We start from the raw sequence: 18,357 nt of genomic DNA on the forward strand, positions 1-18,357 counted from the left end.
CAAGTATTAAAAAATTAAACATGGGCGCTACGCGCCTCCTATTAGCGCAGTACTGTTTAGAACCATATAGAGCACGTCAGAATATTTTTTTCAAACTGCAAAGTCTGGCAATTACCAAAGATTGCTTAATGAACTTTTCAAATAGTAACTCTAGAAAAAAAAATCTTCAATGCAAAAGTTGTGCAGCTTGTTCAGAAACTGCGAATTTTTCAATCACTTGTACGATAACTCCCCTACTTAATTTTTTTCTGGCCTTTCTTTAAAGCGCGCGAATTTTAAAAAAAATACCACGTGACTGCCGCCTAACGCGTGGCGATTTTAGCGCCCTCAAATGTAAGTTGAACTATTATCAAAGGCTGTTTCTCGCACGGACATCGCATGCATGCGCGGGATGGTGACTGTGGCGCAATTTTTCACATTGAGCGAAACGTTACGGAATGACGCTAGAGAAATGTGGAAGTGGTACACGCACACTCATATGTTGAAGAGTCGCATATGTATTATATAACCAGTTGTTTACAGTTGCGTAACGATGCCAACAGCAACATGGGTGTTCCCAACACCAGACGCGGTAAGCTGATATGTAGTGCTTATATTCTTCAATACTGGATAGCGCGAATCCGAACAGGACAAAGAAGGAGAACAGATGCACAGGACAGGCGTTACTCGCAACTAAGCTGACTAAGCTTCATTCAGGAAAGTGCCCCTAGATATATGGTACGCAGCCGAGCGGCACGCGCAGGCGCACTGCCCGTACGTTACAGTCACAGTTGCAGTTGTTACAGTTGCGTTACAGTTGTTATGCTTATACTTGTCCGTTATGACGGGGAACACACGCACGTTTCACGAAGCTGTATGTGTAGAAGGGGTTCTTGACAGTTCTTGAACAAGGTCATCATCACCGTGATCAGTGCGCACTAGCAGCTGGACCGGGCCTATCGGATCCGTTCGTGATCGCGATTACGAGGTGTCTAAGTTTAGTGAAGTGCGAGGTATCGTGCAGATGGTGGAAATCCTGGATGCCTCTTACGATGAAATGATCTATGATGGCTCCTGTCCTGGACCTGGCAGCGAGGTCTTTTGATGCCCTGTCCACATCCAAGCCGTCTTTCACCCAGTATAAGGACCAGGCGTTGTTGGGGTTTGATAAATCAATGCTCAAGTCACCGGTAATCATGAGGGACATGGTCCTCACGGCAGAGTTATCGCAGGAAGCATTGACCCCGGTTTTTGCGTAATCCACGTGGTCGAAGTTGTGGACCACGTGGACGAGTGGATAGTAGCCCAGCGTCTTCCAGGGGTGTTCTGTCTTCAGCTCCCTCACTTTCCTTGCGTCCGCCGTGGTGGTGTAGCGGTTACGGTGCTCGGCTGCTGACCGGAAGGTCGCGGGTTCGATCCCGGCCGCGGCGGTCGCATTTCGATGGAGGCAAAATGCTAGATGCCCGTGCACTGTGCGACCTCGGTGCATGTTAAAGAATACCAGATGGTCAAAACTTCCGGAGCCCTTCGCTATGGCGTCTCTCATATCGTGGTTTGGGGACATAAAAGCCCAACAATTATTATTATTATCACTTTCCTTCCGTGTCAATGTGTGTGTTCTCCGTTACTGTGTTGGTTGAGACTCTGTATCATCTGTGGCACTTACCTGCATAACATGAACTGTGGTGTACGTGTATGTGCCACACATGACTGAGAGAAAGGGTTTCATGACGTATGCGACAGGCATTTTGCATTATTCATGTCATGACCAGTGAATTGTGTTCGTCATACATTGATCCCCTGCTGTGCCCATTTTGGTATATTACAAGTTATGGAGACGACCAGGAGAGCGCCCAGACGTAGGCGGCTAGATAGATGGATAGATAGATAGATAGATACGTAGATAGAAATGGCCAAAGTGCCTGAGGTTCGCTAAGAAATGCTTCGCATTTAAAAATATATTCTAACGTGCTCTGTAGGGCTCAGAACAATACTGCGCTAATTGGACATGCGCAGTGTCTATGCTTAATTTTTTTATACTTGGTGCTTTTTATCTGAAACACTAATGCTCAGTGCTTATCTGACACGGTCACTTACACGCTTTTCTGGCACGGTCACTCTGTATAAGTACCGTGAACGCACCACACGGGACCTTGCAGATGCGTTTCACATTCACATTAGGAGGTCATCCTGTATCAGCACCCGTCATTAACGATTAGCAGCAAAGAAATGTCACTCCTAAAGGAAAGAGGGTAGCAAGTAGATACGGTGTGCCTGGTATTGCACCTAGGACGGTGCACCTAGGATTGCACCTTGGAAGGTGCAGCGGGTGACGTCTTCCAGGTGTTTGATCTTGCTTAATGAAGCCATCAGTTGATAGTTAGCGCTGGTGTCATTCCCTCACTCCTGTCTGTCTTAGCTCGCGCTCGAAGTTTCTTAAGACATTGCACTTACTTTTTCAGATTTCCACCATGCATCACTGTGTATGCATCACTGTGCACCATGCATCACTGTGATGCATCACCATGCAAACTGCGCCATAAGAAACTCGCAACGGCTACGCATTGACCGCAGGGAAATTGTGCTCTTTCTCTAGAAGATTGTTCGTGACCTGTGGCCACAGCGTAACACTTTGAAAAGGGCTCATTGGCAATACTTCAAGGAGTATGCGAATCTTATCATCTGCAGTGCAGTGCGAGTACGCGTACGCCGCTCTCTTAGCAGTCATTCTTACCGCCTGACAGATAACGGCTCTGAGTGGCTGCGGCTCGTATGGCCCTCTTGCCTACCTCGTTATTCGACGTCGCCCGTGAAGGCGACCCAGCACGGCTTGTGAACCCACGCTAGTCTTCGATTTCTGGGTCTCGGGTCAATGTGAACGCAATAACCCAGCGCTGGCTTGAATTCCGCGTATGCGCGCTTGCGGCCCACAGTTTTCTTGTGTTCCAAAACCTCTTCGGTCCCCAATTTAAAGCTCTCTAATGAATATGTGCCAAGGGAACGAACGCGCCGTCGATGACGGTTCATAATTAGATGGTGTGATGAGTGTGCAGACATAATGAGTTGGTATCAGCTAGCGCAAAATACGAGGTATCGGAGATAGTTGGGCGATGCCTTCGTCTGGCGTTGAGGCCGATTATACTGAAGCCCTAATAGAAGTCACTAAAATCAATGGCAGCATGGCGAGTTGAAGCGAGAGCTTCAAGGCGGCGTCGCCACAAATATTTGCGCCTTGTCTGACATGCTAAGCCTCGCGACAAGAGCAGTTAATATTGTACTGGCGTCGTTTACTAATGAAGCATAACTCATCTTTAGGGCCACTTCAAATATTCTACTTACCGTGATATCACTGCAAATCTTGGCGATAGTTTACCACTATCCCTCAAGAGAAAGGTACATAACCGTCGCATCTCACAGGTACTTCATACGGAGCAGAAACCTGAAGTCTTACAAAGAGGGTTCAACTTAAATTGAGGTCGTCGCGGCGAGCCATGGAAAGAAAAGCGATAGTTGTAACATTAAGGGAAAAGAAGAGCACAGAGTGGATCAGGGAACAAATGGGTGTTAACGACAGCTTCGTCGAAACCAAGAAGAATAAATAGGCATGGGCAGGGCATGTAGCACGTAGGCAGGATAACCGCTCGCCGTTAATAGTAACACACTGGATTCCAAGAGAAGTGCGCGAGGAGGAGGCAGGAAGTTAGGTGAGCAGATGTGATTAAGAAGTTTGCGGGGATGACGCGGCAGCAGCAAGCACAGGACCGGGTTGATTAGTGGAACATGGGAGAGGCCTTTGCCTTACATTGGGCGGAGTCAGGCTTATGGTGGTGATGATGACTTTATTATCACTGCTTTTTGCAATCTCCAGGCTGATGTTCGTGGGACACATGAGCACGTAACTGAAATTTAGCCGGGCATGGGCTCATCGCTGCAGTGGCGAGCATTGGGAGTGTGAGGTAGCAAGTCTTGCTAAATCATCTTGGTTTTCTATTTCAACAGTCCTGCAACACGAAACATCCCGATTACTTGCGCACCGGGCCGATTTGCGCGAAGCAAGGCATCAACGACAGTCTTACAGAGTTCCACTGGAAAGTGGCCGCATCGGATGATTCGTCTGGCCTGCGAGACATCAGGTGCAAGACGTTCTTCGCTCCCGTTAAATCGATCACGCTGGACAGCGTCTACTTTTCGTCAGGTAAGTTTTCTTCCAAAATGTACTCGCTAGATACAACCTTAATGAAAACCAACAGATAACGAAACCAAGGAAGGTGCAGGGCGCGTCATCTGTAGTTTTTTACTGTATTCTTTAATTATGGTATAAATGTGAAGAAATTAAATTGGACGAACAGACAACTTGCCGCCGGCAGGGAGAGAACCTGCAACCTTCGGATAACGCGTCATCTGAAGGTACCAGGTTAACATAACAGCTTAATATAACTTACTTGTATAAACTGCGTTCACTTCCACCATGGCTCAAAATGTTCTGACACAATGCACTTTTTTTTTTACTCTCGATTAATTTACTGTATACTCGTCTGAGGCACCACTTGACAGAAATAAAAACTATGATATTTTGATAGCATTATGCGAACGAGTCGTAGATACGTGCACTAGATGCATATGATAATCATATTGAAGATTTTAAAACCAAACCACTGGTAAAGTTATTTACGTTATGGGCAAATTCACAATATTCACGATGTAGTCACTAATGTGCACTATAGCTTTTTTCAACACCTTATACAACGCCAAAAATAAGAACCAATTATGAAAAAATTCGGCAGATCCCACGCCTTGTGGGAAACGGTTTCATGCGAAGCAGTCGGCGAGTAATTGTCTATGCTGCATTTTTTGGCTTTGAGCCAAGCGATACGAGGTGGATTGACGTGTTTTTGGAAGCGTAGTAGTTGTGTGCACACCGCGGGCTTACCAGGCACTTAGACAACACCGACGTTTGAAGGGTGACTTATGGCCTGACGTAACGTATGCACTCACGTTAGAGCACATGCGTCAGTATTATCGAAACGAAGTGCACTTTACGGGTCGATGATGTGAATATCATATGTAACTTTCCTTAGCGTATTCCTCCGGGGTCGAGCAACGCCTGTTGAATATAGCTTGAATATAGCTTGCTTAATCATATACGAATATACTAAATGTAATATTAATTAGACTGCTATAAAAGCGGAGCCAACACCGGAACTACAATTGACGTTAACCTGATATGACGCCTGTATCGTAGAAGCATATGCGTAGTGTTTATTGCTTCGTTATAAAATTAAATAGCCATCACAGCAGCCACAGTTGACGTTGCACGGACATCATGCCGGCATAGGGTGTTTTTTCAAAGCAGTTTCTAGATCGGGCGTGGCTTTGTGGTAGAATACCTGACTGTCGTGCAGAATGCTTGGGTCCGATTTCTGCTCGGATTCTAATTTTTATTTTTTGAATTTTTCGGGTCAACGCTGCCGGTGTCGGTTTTTCTTAACTTAGCTCTCGCATTTAAATTACCACTGTCTGTTCTCACCGTTCCTGGTAGGTATAAACCGTCAATCACTTGTGGCGCATACCAGTATACCACGGCCCGCGGTATACGGGTATGTGCCACACGTGTCTGGAGGAAAGGGTTTGACGACGTACGCGACAGGATTTTCACGTTATTCATGTCACGACTAGACAGTCATATTGTCAAATCTTCTTACCCTCCCATGCCAATTTTGGTCTACACCAAGTTAAGGAGGCGATCATGAAAGCACCCAGACGTAGGCGGCCAGATAGATAGATAGATAGATAGATAGATAGATAGATAGATAGATAGATAGATAGATAGATAGATAGATAGATAGATAGATAGATAGATAGATAGATAGATAGATGGATGGATGGATAGATAGATAGATAGATAGATAGATAGATAGATAGATAGATAGATAGATAGATAGATAGATAGATAGATAGATAGATAGATAGATAGATAGATAGATAGATAGATAGATAGATAGATAGATAGATAGATAGATAGATAGATAGATGGGTGGGTGGGTGGGTGGGTGGGTGGGTGGAGATAGATAGATAGATAGATAGATAGATAGATAGATAGATAGATAGATAGATAGATAGATAGATAGATAGATAGATAGATAGATAGATAGATAGATAGATAGATGGATGGATGGATGGATGGATGGATGGATGGATGGATGGATGGGTGGGTGGGTGGGTGGCTGGATGGCTGGATGGATGGATGGATGGATGGATGGATGGATGGATGGATTTTGTAAATGCGCAATTTTTTGACCGACTGCAGCAATTTATGTGCGTTCTCTCTCTTTGTCTGTTTATCTACGAGCAGCTTTCAATGACGTCAAAAAGTTTTAGACGTTCCAAAGAGAAGCGTAATGGGCAGTATTATTGTGATGAACAACGCACGCTCATGCCTGCTGATTGGATGTTTGACGATCCCTGGCTCTGTTGTTCGCACAGGAAGCAGAGTACAGTGCTCCACACGTGCCGTCAACACCGACGGGGACGTGGGTCTCGAGGTCTACAGCACGCCGGTCACTGTGGCTTCGGACGCCGGCCTGTGTCGGCCACCCGAGGACAACTACGTAGGCGCCGAGCCATTCACTGCCAGGTTGAGATACACGGGCAAGTTTCAAGGACCTACATGGAACGGCATACACGAACGTTTTGCCAGAATTTTAACAGTTTTTACATGCGCGCTTCACCAATAAAAAATATAGCCTTGGAGAGGCAATGTCACGCGTTTATGCACCCGTGCTTTTTCTTTCTTTTTTTTTTTGCAACTAGCCGTTTAATGCGACACAGTCTTCCTTTACAAGCTGTTTGAAATAGGTTGCTTCCAAGTTCCGTGCCTGTTCATCAACAACAACAACAACAAAAATATTACAGCATATCCACGGGTGAATGATGAGCTTGGGCGAAGCTCCTGAAGCAATCATGTGTACACCGTGAAATGTTCAGTGGTTTCGCCCAGCAGTAATCAAAGCGATACGCCGCTTTGATTATTTTTCCTTTTTCCGTTTTTCCTTCTTTTTTTATTTGTCTATTTTTTAATATTTTTATTTTTATTAATTTTTAATTTTTTAATTTTAATTTTTATTTATTTTTTATTTTTTATTTTTGTATTTATTTTTTTAATTAATTTTTTTTTCTATCTCTATGGGAAAGCGCCATCTAGTATATCGTCACCCAACTGCAGTTCGCATGCATCTCTAAGGGACAGCGCCATCTGTTATACTGTTCGGGAGATACTGCCGCGGTTACGCCTGACATGGGACAAGGTTAGACTAAGAGGAGCTACGCCCCTAAAAGTGCTTGACGTGCGATTCAAGTTGGGGTACCCACAGGTCAACAACCGTACGTGCTGTGCAGTAGCGTAGCCAGAAAATTTTTTTCGGGGGGGGGGGGGGGGTAGGGGGTGTGTTAAATCATACGTTATGTATGTTCATGAGTGCGTTTGTATGTGTGCGTGCATATACACACAAGCAAAATTGCAAAATTTCGGGAGCGGGGGAGAAGGGTTAACCCCCCCTCCCACCCGCCAGCCAACTACGCCACTGGTGCTGTGGGTACTTAGACACTTAGATACGTGCTGTGGTTGCACGTGTACCTAAGAACACCTTACTTGTCTCGTATGCTTTAGCGCAAAGTTACGGTGGGTTGCTGCCGTCTATACGTTGCATCAACGATGACGTTGCGGCCGTAGCAGGTGAATTAGAGGCGTTTGCTGGGCACATCAACGCATTACGGTCGTTTTCTTCTGAACACGCTGTGCAGGTACGTCTGATCCCCGGGCACCGAATCGAATTCAGATCACGGTTCTGGTTCCGCACCGGGATGGCCTGCTGCCCGCCATCTCTACGAGGCCCCTGTCTAACCTGGAGTTCGCTCTCAGCCCGAGCAGCCTGCGCACGGGGCTACACCGATGCTCGAACCTCGTGGACGCTCAGGAAGCATTCACTCCGCTGGGATTCGTCACCAATGCGACGCTCGATCGCCGTCTGGTTGCCGAAGCAGCCGAGCCATACCAGTACAGCTCCCAGATGCGAGGACAGTCGACGCTCAGGTGAGCAGCGATTCCGCACAGCGTTGAAAACATTGTTCGTGGACCAGCTGGCCATGCTACACGCGAAATGGTGCCACCTTTGTGCGAGTGACGTGTAGAAGGCAGGAATAATTTTTCTTTAAATTCAAGAGCAGTAATTGTTTAGTTTATATCTTTCTTTTTTGTAATTATCGAATAATGTTGATAATTTCAAAGTGGCAAACGAGTGCACAATGTGTTTCGACGTTCAATTGCCCTCTGCTTGACGACATTGTGGAGGCGCTTTGGTGACGCGGACATGTCGATCGTGTCTCGTCTCGTCGACACAGGCTTAGCGCCAGTGTGCCGCCACAGGACATCCGCCGCTGTTGGCTGGCGGAAGCCCCGAGGTGTCTGCGCCGTGGCAGCCTCGTCGAAGCGTTGACACTGCATGCGCTTCGCGAAGTTTCTCCAAGTGCACGTGGCTGACTCAGGGATCACGAGCTTGTGAGGGATCGCTCTTCTTGTTGCGCGCAGAGTGCCCGCAGGTCAGATGTAGACTAATAAAGACTGCCCTTGAAGCTTGAGGACAGAAATACAGAAGAAAAAATTCGGCAGATCCCACGTACCGTGGGAGTCGATGTTATGCGAAGCGCGCGGCGGAAAGGTGACCGTGGAGTAAATTTTTTTACAGCTGAAGCGTTACAAAATGACGCTAAAGATTTCTATAAATGTTATACGCACCCATATACGTTGAAGAGCCGCATATGTGTTATATAATCAGTTGTTTACCGTTAGGCAACGCTGCCAACAGCAACGTGGGTATTACCAGCACCAGAAGGGGTAAGCTGATGTGAAGTGCTTATACTTGTCCCTTATGATGGAGAAGACACGCACGTTTCAGAAACCTGTGTGAAACGTGCGAGAACAAGGTCACAAATACCGGTATCAGTACGCACGAGCAGCTGGTCATGACTTGTTATCGGATCCGGTCGTGATCGCGGTGACGAGGGGTCCATGTGTAGTGAAGTATAAGTACAGCTGCTGGAATTCGTGGATGCCTCGGCCATTTCGTCGACAAATTGTCTCTCGATAGAGCCGGCGACATGTCGGAACCTGAAGTCATCTTTTGCGTTGGTGAGGTATGGGCCGTCGAGGCTGGTAGGCCGGGATAGTGCTACGTAGACCAACATCAGTGGATGGCGCTTGTCGTATTCGTAGACTACCTGGGCGTATGTGGCCTACGTAGCCTAGTCTACAAAGTGGCTGTCAATCAGTCTGGCATCATGCTCGGTCAGCATGAGGCCGTCGCCCAGCCTCGCAAGAAATGAAGAGGACACTGCGTCGTTCTGGCGGACTAAGTGCACTTTACGGTGCGGTGATGTGAATATGTTAATGCATTAACATATTCAACATTTCGTTAATTCGTAATTCAACATATTACCATTTTGTTAATGTATTCCACAGGGGTCGAGCAATGCTTCCATATAGCTTATTGAATCATAAGAATACAAATGTAATGTTTATTAGACTGCTATAAAAGCGGAGTCAACACTGGAACCAAAGACGTTAATCTGATATGACGCCTGTATTGTTGGAATACAGATCGTAGGAATATTGTGAACAGTTTATTGCTTGCTGGTAAAATTAGATAGCAAGCACCACAACCACAATTGACGTTGCACCGATATTACGCCTGATAGGCTGTTTTTCCAAAGGAGTTTAGAGAGCTGGCGTGGCTATGTGGTAGAGTACCCGATTGCCACGCAGAATGCTTGGGTTCGATTCCTGCTGGGATCCCAATTTTCATTCGTTCCGTTCGTCGGGTCAACGCTACCGATGTCGGTTTTTCTTAACGCCCTCACATTTAAGTTACCAATGTCTGTTCTCGCCGTTCCTGGTTAGATATAATATGTCAATCACCTGTGGCGCATACCCGTACACCGGGGCCCGTGGTAAACGGGTATGTGCCACACGTGTCTGGAGGAAAGGGTTTGACGACGTACGCGACAGGATTTTCACGTTATTCATGTCATGACCCGACAGACATATTCGCCAAATCCTTTCACCCTCCCGTGCCAATTTTGGTCCACACCAAATTAAAGAGGCGATCATGAGAGCACCCAGACGTAGGCGGCTAGATAGATAGATAGATAGATAGATAGATAGATAGAAACGCTCAAAGTGCCAGAGGTTCGCTAAGAAATGCTTCGCATTTAAAATGTTAATTATTACCGGTGTTGCGAAGTTGCCACTCCGGAATTGGAATGACTCCGGAATCATTCCACATTTTTGCGACCCCGGAATGGAATGGAAATGGAATTAAGCACATTTTGCATGGAATGCAATGGGAATGGAATTACGACTTCTTCCGAAAATAGAGGACGTTTTCGTCTACGTGCTGTTTTTCAAACTTCCAACATTACTAAGTCAGAGAGCCTCGACTTTAACAATAAAGCAGTATTTTTAAAATGGCTTGGCTGATGATAAAGACGGTACATTTATAGGCAACGCGCCTACTACAGTTCGGTCCTTATATAGACTGTGTTGCTCCGTAGTCACGAGCTGAGAGCTGGTCAGCCCGCACTCCCACTGCTCCGGGGTGGGATCATTTCATTATTATCGTTATCATTTTTCTTTGCATCTTTTCTTCGCTCGGTTGCTACGACTCGGCACATACCCGTGTTCGCATCGTCAGGCAAATGGGGTATTGGGGAGGAACGCATTTTGCTACACCCTTGATTGCTACTACTGTAATATTATACTCAAATGAGTCATGTAGGCTTGAGTACAGGTTTTTTCGAAGTCGAAGGCCACAACGCATTCTCTAGGTCCACCTTTAGTTAACCAGAGCCCAGGGTAGGCGTGGTGTAAAATGTAAACGATCTGCCCATTTGTAAAAGAGAAACCGATGCATAAGTTAGTGTACAAAGAAATGCATTATCTCCGCAGATACTAAAGGCAGAAACAAATTATTCCTGCTCGTTGATTCCCATTGATACCCCCACACGAAAGCGGCGAATACTCTATGCACAGCCTGATCTTTATCTCATGAGCAGTTTAGTACGTGACACACGTAAATAGCATTTGCGACAAGGAAGACATTGCATACCTGCGCAAAGGCGAACACAGAAAGTTCTCCTCACCCCATTCATGCTTGCGAGGCGCGGTTGACAAGCGTGAGTGCTGACGACCAGTGCGGCCCAGTGTTCCGAATTCGATGCAAAGGCACAAGGTGCCCGAGTGGTGCACGGTCCAACTAATACCAGCAGATCTAGAGGGTTTTGTTCCCCGTTAACCAAATTTTACTTTTCTCCATATTCACGACCGCTCCCGACGCGTGGCAAAACTGCTTAGTCTTCTTGAACGCTACTTCTGTCAGCAAAAAAAAAAAAAAAAGACGCTATGTTGTCATTTTAGCATTAACACGTTTAGGCTTAAACAATATTAAAACATACCATTCGTTCAAACATGCTGACCATGCAAATACTATAGGTAGCGCGAGAACTCCCCTATGGGAATTAGTAGGGTGGTTGTACTGCACGAGATATGTCACCAAGCTACTATCCCTTGACCTTGGTAACGTGTTTTGCGTGCTTTTGCAGTCCCTAATGCATCTGATGACACCACCTTTATGGGGCGTTCATTCTTAACTCGATAAAACTATCAAGATGCCTTTTCTACGTTGAGGAAATACAGGAATAGAATTGAACTCCCCGGCCGTTCCCGGAGTGGGAATGGGTTAAGTTTTTTTTTAATTCCGAGGAATTGAAAGGAATGAAACTGCGGCAAGTTCTAATTCCCCGGAATGGAAATGGAATGGAATGGAGGCGCCCATTCCGCAACACTGATTCTTACATGTCAAGCGCGATGTGTGCGGAAACGTGTTGGCTATTTAAGCACGTTTTACGTGCGCACCGTTTTTACGTGAGCAGAGTGGGTCAGGGAACAAACGGGGGTTAAGGACATCATAGTTGAAATCAAGAAGAAGAAATGGATATGGGCCGGGCACGTAGCACGTCGGCAGGATAACCGGTGGTCATTAAGGGTAACTAACTGGATTCCAAGAGATGGCAAACGCGTGAGGGGGAGACAGAAAATTAGGTGGGTAGATGAGATTAAGAAGTTTGTAGGTATAACGTGGCAGCAGAAAGCACAGGACCGGGTTGATTGGCGGAACATGGGAGAGGCCTTTGCCCTGCAGTGGGCGTAGACAGGCTGATGACGACGTGCGCACCACAATACTGGTATAATAAGAGAGAGGGAAAAGACAGGAAGTTTAGCCAGATGTGAGTATCCGGTTGGCGCAATCCTATCAATTATGCCTCGTAGTAATGAAGATTGTTAAATTACAATTGAAACTGGACTTAACGAAGTGATGACCACGGTCGAATTACTTCGATAGATCGGGAAGTTCGTAACACCGACAAGGGAATTTATCAGTCCTCAGCAATATAAGATCGTGAGGTAGCGACATTTAAAAGCTACCACGGCATCTCATTTGCCTGCGCGTGTGAAAGGTCCTCGAGGACTTCCAGCACATGGAGCCTTTCATGTCCGGGTGATGCATGCCACATAAACGGTCACGTGTAGCTATGGCAGACTGCGGGGAGACGGAGAAAAAGACGCGGAAGGACGGGCAGAACGAGCACGGTGACTGTGTGAGCAGGCCGAAAAGGACAACCGTAGTGTTCCTGTGGGAGCACTTGCAGGAACAATAAACCACCGCCGCCCCTAGTACCATCCGGAACGTGAGAGCGCTACCGACTGTTGAGTCCGTTGTTCTATGCCTGGGCACTGCGTGCAGCCTCGTCAACATCGAACCAGCTGGACGTTTTAACGCGATAGCGTCAGAGCGCACTCTCGAAAAAAAGGCCGTCTGTGTCAAAGTTCGAAAAATATCACCGCTTTTTTTTCACTCAATTATTTCAAGAAAATCGGTTTCGGCACCAAGTTAGTTTCGTTTATTCAGGCTGATGACAACATTGATCCCTATGCGTACCTGCCGGGCGAGGGAAATTTCTTCGTGAGACCGGCAACCTCGTAAAATTGGGTTTGTTACAGACCGAGTTATAATTGTGTTTACATGTTCTATACACGGTATATATATATATATATATATATATATATATATATATATATATATATATATATATATATATATATATATATATATTCTCTTGCCTGTCAAGAAAGGGCTCCCTCTGTCTCAATATATATATATATATATATATATATATATATATATATATATATATATATATATATATATATATATATATATATATTTGAGACAGAGGGAGCCCTTTCTTGACAGGCAAGAGAATTTAGCCGCTGTTGAAGAATATCGCTGACATGCTGCTAGTTGAAATTTGTTGTGAATAACGCGTGTGCTTGGTAGAAAGAGGCTCAGTAATTTCGCTGTTTTGAAGTTTTGCGGCCGCTGCCATAAACTTTCAAATTTGTGCATGCCTTCGCAGGTGAGTGCAAGTAGGGTATAATAGAGGTTATGAAGCTCAACCTGCTTATGAATACAGAGCGTCAAATAAATTGGCAATGGCTAGATATCTTTAGACATGGGATAACAGCTCAGCGGACTCACTCAGAAGAAGTATTGTTGCTTACCATAGGTCGGCAAACTCACTCATGAGTCGACTCACTCAGACTCATTCAGACTTAGATCGGGCCATGATTCTGATTGAGTCGAGGTGAGTAATATTTTGGTAAGTCTGAGTCCGAGTGAGTTCGGTTGAAAAAAATATTGGCGAGTCTGAGTCCGAGTGAGCCCTAAGCGCAAAATACATTTCGTGAGTGAGTCCGAGTGAGCCCCACCTTTTACTGCCGGCCTATGCTTAGGACTCCCTCGAATCACCGAACTTCTGCTATTCTGGCTCACTCGATCTCAAACTCACCAGAATTCTATTTACTCAAGCCACTCCCGTTTATTCACACATACCAGTCAGCTGCAGTGTACCAGGGAACGGAACGAAAACCGAAAACGAAGAACTAAAAAAAAAACACGATATTTTTGACCGGAACGGAAACGTAGCCGAAACTTTATCTATTATATCGTTCCGGAGTGAAACCGAAATTTCTTCAATTGTTTTTCGTTTCACGAGAAAACTTGGCAATCCAGAACTGAGATCATGCAACGTTAAGCAGTTATGCATATCTCAGGGTACAGTGTAAGCGCGTACCTCAGGCAGGAATTCCAAAGCAAAGGTATGTTCAAATTTGTGAAAAACGAAAACAGTAGCAGCCAGAGATGTTTATTTTAACGCAAGTTGACTTTTGCGTGCCTGTCACGCAGGCTAGCGTGGAGAGGGCATTCTCGGCGATGAAGTTTGTTATAGCGAAAGCGGTTATGACATACAACAGCCGACTTTCGCGCCGTAGTTGTACGCCCAAGCCGCTGGTGTCCGTAACCGCTATCGCGTGAAATAAGGAAAAAAATGAAACGAGAAACAAATTTTTAGGATCGGGTGGGATTTGAACCCGTGCCCTCTGCGTGGCAGTAGAGTATTTTACCACAGAGCCACGCTGGTGCTTGTAGCGCCTACGCAATAATACTCTATACAGGCGTCATGTGAGGCAAGGGATCGCGTTAACATATGTATTATAGCGTGGCAGAAGAGTAAAATAACACCCTGGAGTCACACAATGCCAATTGCGCGACAAGTCGGTCGTTGAATACTTCCAACCGATTACAAAGGGTTCAGCCATAATTCTTCATCGTCAGCCACAGCACAGTGCCCATAATGCCTTACAGATGTGTAGCCGGTACCACGATTCTCCGAAAAATGACGAAAAGTGGCATAGTGGGTGCTTCCCTACTTCAGAAAAATTACGATGATTTGTGGCGTAGTGGGTACCTAGCATGTGTACTTGTATTAGTTGCCCCAGGAGAGCCTACAACGGGCTCTAGAAAGGCCGCTCTTCCAGCTTTCGCTGTGTCTGTGCAGCGTGTTCCACGCAGGCCTGGCAATTTTTTTATCAGAACAGCAGTCTCGCACATCAATGACGTGCTGCTTCTGAGACTGTGCTCACTCCCTTGACACAAAGCATTGAACCCGCTAAAAACATTCGTAATTGACTTTTGAGAAAATAAATCTATGACTTTGAAGGGTACTGGTTTGTGCTAGTTGGTAGGAATTCGTGGTACAGTTACATCCGCTCCTCTGAAGAACGTGTTTTACCCCTGTCCCACTTTTTTAACAGGAGGGCAAGTAACTATATCACAAATCCAATGTTCTTTTATGATTACTTCAACTTCAAATTTTTGCATACAAATAAAAACAGTTACGAATCGTTACGGAACATTTTTTATTCGTTCCAGAACAGAGATGGAACGGAACTTTTTGCAGTGGAACGAAACTAAAAACATTTTGTTCCGACACACTGGAGTGTACAGACTAGATGTGCCCATAGGCGTGCGCAGGGTTCCCCTTCAGGGGGAGGGCGAAGGTTCGTCGCAGCGCCCCCCCCCTCCCAATTACGTCAATGTATGGCGCTGACTTTGCGCCCCCCCCCCCCCGAGTCGCAGCGACCCCCCGCCCTATTATGTCAATGTGTGGGGCTGACATTGCGCCCCCCCCTTTAGGTCATTAAGGGGGGCGGCCGCCCCCCCCCCCCCTGTGCGCACGCCTATGGATGTGCCCAAACGTTAACCCTGTTGAAATTCGTCTCTCCTAGCTGTATTGAACAGTGTGTGGCGTCCCCATTTATTCCTTGCATTAATTTGCAGATTTTATAGAAGCTTAGATCTGGAGTCGTGTATGTGGAACTGGACAGCTTTCTACACGCTTTCAGAGCTGGTTTCCGATTGCGGTGGCTCTATTAATCATGACGGACAGGTAAGTTGAAAGTTCTTGCCTTGCGACTCTGTCTACATCAATATTTTTCTTCCAATTTGCATCCGAGCATGAATGAAATCTCTTAGTTTCAGTTCTGGCACAAATTAATCTTAAAACTCAACTAGAGCACCATAACTAGTGATGGAACCTTGTTTTAAAGAGTTCACAAAGTTTAAATAATGTTCAGCAAACTTTTATAATTACAAAAAAGAAGGGACAAAAAAAGCTTCCCAAACACGCTCCCTAAACATGAAGAATTAAGTTGTTTTTAGACAGAAAACTAGTTGTCATATCAGTCCCAGTTGAGACAAAAGTTAAGTGACATGATCTACACAGTATTAATGAGACGTAACAGACAATAATGCCAAGGAAAGTATAGGGGGTGTTATTTGTAACAATTAGGATATAAATGTGAAAAAAATTACACCATCTCCCGCTCAAGGGGACCATGAGGCGATGCGAAGCCGGAGCACCTGCACGATCGCGTTCCGTTGGCGTTCGTTGGGCATGCTACCGACCTCGCGTCGTGGAACGCGAAGAGGGACGCTACGCGCTTCGTATCTTCCATCTAGCCTGGCCGTTAATTCTCACAGGGCGAGCGGGGAACGCGGTCGACAGGCGGGCGAGAGGGGGGCAGCGTAGGAGAGGAGAGAGAAGGGGAGGGGACGCGCATGCGCTCGAGCTCATCGCGGCGTTGCGCAGGAAAGAATTTCGGCATGTCTAGCCCGCGTTTCAGAGGAAGAGTGGAAAGGGGGAGGGGAGAGGGAAAGTGGAGAGGGTAAGTGGAGAGGGGGAGGGGAGAGGGAAAGTGGAGCTGGGAAGGGGAGAGGGTGAGTGGAGAGGAGGTGTGTGGAGAGGGTATGCGCATGCGCAGTAAGGGTGGTCACGCCGCACACCATCACCACCACCACCACCACCGGATTGAGCTCCGCCTTAAGATACTTCGCATCTAAAAAGTAAAGTGGACGAAATGATAACTTTCCGCCGGCAGGGACCGAACCTGCGACCTTCGAATAACGCGTCCGATGCTCTACCACTGAGCTACGGCGGCGGTCATCCTCCTGTCCACAGAGTAGTTTTAGTTCTAACATCGAGCTTAAATTCAACTCTCACTCACAACGAGACCAAGTGCAAGGCACCAGCATTAAAACGTCACTAGCACCATGTAGCACTAGAACTAATCTTTCAATTCCTAATTTGTCCCTTACACGACTAACGAGTGGTGTCACTTGTCACTTGTCCCGTTAATGGAGGCGATGGCCGGGCAGATTCCAAGGGCCGACGTACTCCCCCCCCCCCCCCCCCCCCCGAAACGCACCACGAAAGCACGGACACTTTAATAGTAGGTCCTTTTAGCGCGCTAGCGAACGCCGCTAGTAGTCTAAAGGCGGAGTTGAAGCCAAGAGTTGATAACACAAAAAAGTATATCCTAACTTAAGGCAGCACAAACATGTCACATACATGCACACTTGACTGGTTAACTCACAATACAATTCAGATGGGTTTTAACAACAATGGGGAAACAGTTAATCAATTCCGTTCAAATGCAAGCACTCGAGAATATTCAGGAACACTGAAAGTCCTTTCGTATTCGCCGGCTGTACGAGTCCCTCCACGCAGACTGTAGCGCTGACCAGTAGTGGTTCCCCTTCGGCGGTCGGTGATCGCATGTCTCCTCTGATGTCTCACAGAGTCATCTCTGAGCGCTTCTTCCCAGACCGATTGGCGGCACTACATCATAGCACAACAGGTCTACTCTGGCCGACCGAACCACACTCTCACTTCTAGATCATAACTTCTTCCTTCGCTGACCCCCGAACTACTGTCGCCGCCCGCTTATATTGCGTTGCGCCCAGCTTCGCGAATCTTCGACATGACTCATGTGCTCACAGTGCAGTGAAGGCTCCCGGATGTACGTCTAGTCGCGGCGAACACGTCCACGGCGGCGGCTTCGCTCGACATGGCATCGTGTCTCGATTCTCGATTTTTCCATACTGCGCGAGCGCTTGGTTCAAGCGTGCCGGCTGTCGGCGGGCGTCTTCTCCGGAGGGGGTGAGGGGACGCGCTTCGGCGTCTTCTGATAATTGTTTTTTACTGTTAATCTTTTCGTTATGCCGTGCAGAGCAGACAGAAAACTATCATAATCACGAACCGGCACGCGCTCTCTTCTTCCTTTTCTTCGTGTTCTGGTTTGCTCGCAGAACACGTGCGCCTATCTGTCCGGTGGGGTATGCAATAAGTCTGATGGGCGCGAGAACGAATACAGAGAGAGACGCAGAGAGAGAAAGAAAGGGAAGAAAAAGAGAAAGAAATGGCTCAAAGCTTGCACAAGCCGCGCAAAGTTCGATACATAGCGAAGCCGATCGGTCTCATGCTTATTTATTGCTGTAACTAGGCAGAGCTTGTCTGTAGCGAGGTTGAACTTGGCTTGAACTTCTCTCGAACCTCTCGGTAGGCTGGATGTTGCCGTCGAGCACG

The 18,357-nt window shown here is 46.5% G+C and overlaps 1 protein-coding gene across 1 annotated transcript in view; it reads left to right on the forward strand.

Annotated features, from left to right (window-relative positions):
- The window catches only part of LOC119382447 (FRAS1-related extracellular matrix protein 2), a 266,202-nt gene that overhangs the window by 216,126 nt on the left and 31,719 nt on the right, over positions 1–18,357 (forward strand). Inside the window, exons 14-17 of the mRNA XM_037650153.2 lie at positions 3,979–4,174; positions 6,463–6,627; positions 7,780–8,068; positions 15,771–15,879. Of these exons, the coding sequence (XP_037506081.1) occupies positions 3,979–4,174; positions 6,463–6,627; positions 7,780–8,068; positions 15,771–15,879 (759 nt within the window). The remainder of the gene's footprint in view (positions 1–3,978; positions 4,175–6,462; positions 6,628–7,779; positions 8,069–15,770; positions 15,880–18,357) is intronic.

The sequence above is a fragment of the Rhipicephalus sanguineus genome, chromosome 2 (assembly GCF_013339695.2).
Source record: "Rhipicephalus sanguineus isolate Rsan-2018 chromosome 2, BIME_Rsan_1.4, whole genome shotgun sequence".
Classification (NCBI taxonomy): domain Eukaryota; kingdom Metazoa; phylum Arthropoda; class Arachnida; order Ixodida; family Ixodidae; genus Rhipicephalus; species Rhipicephalus sanguineus.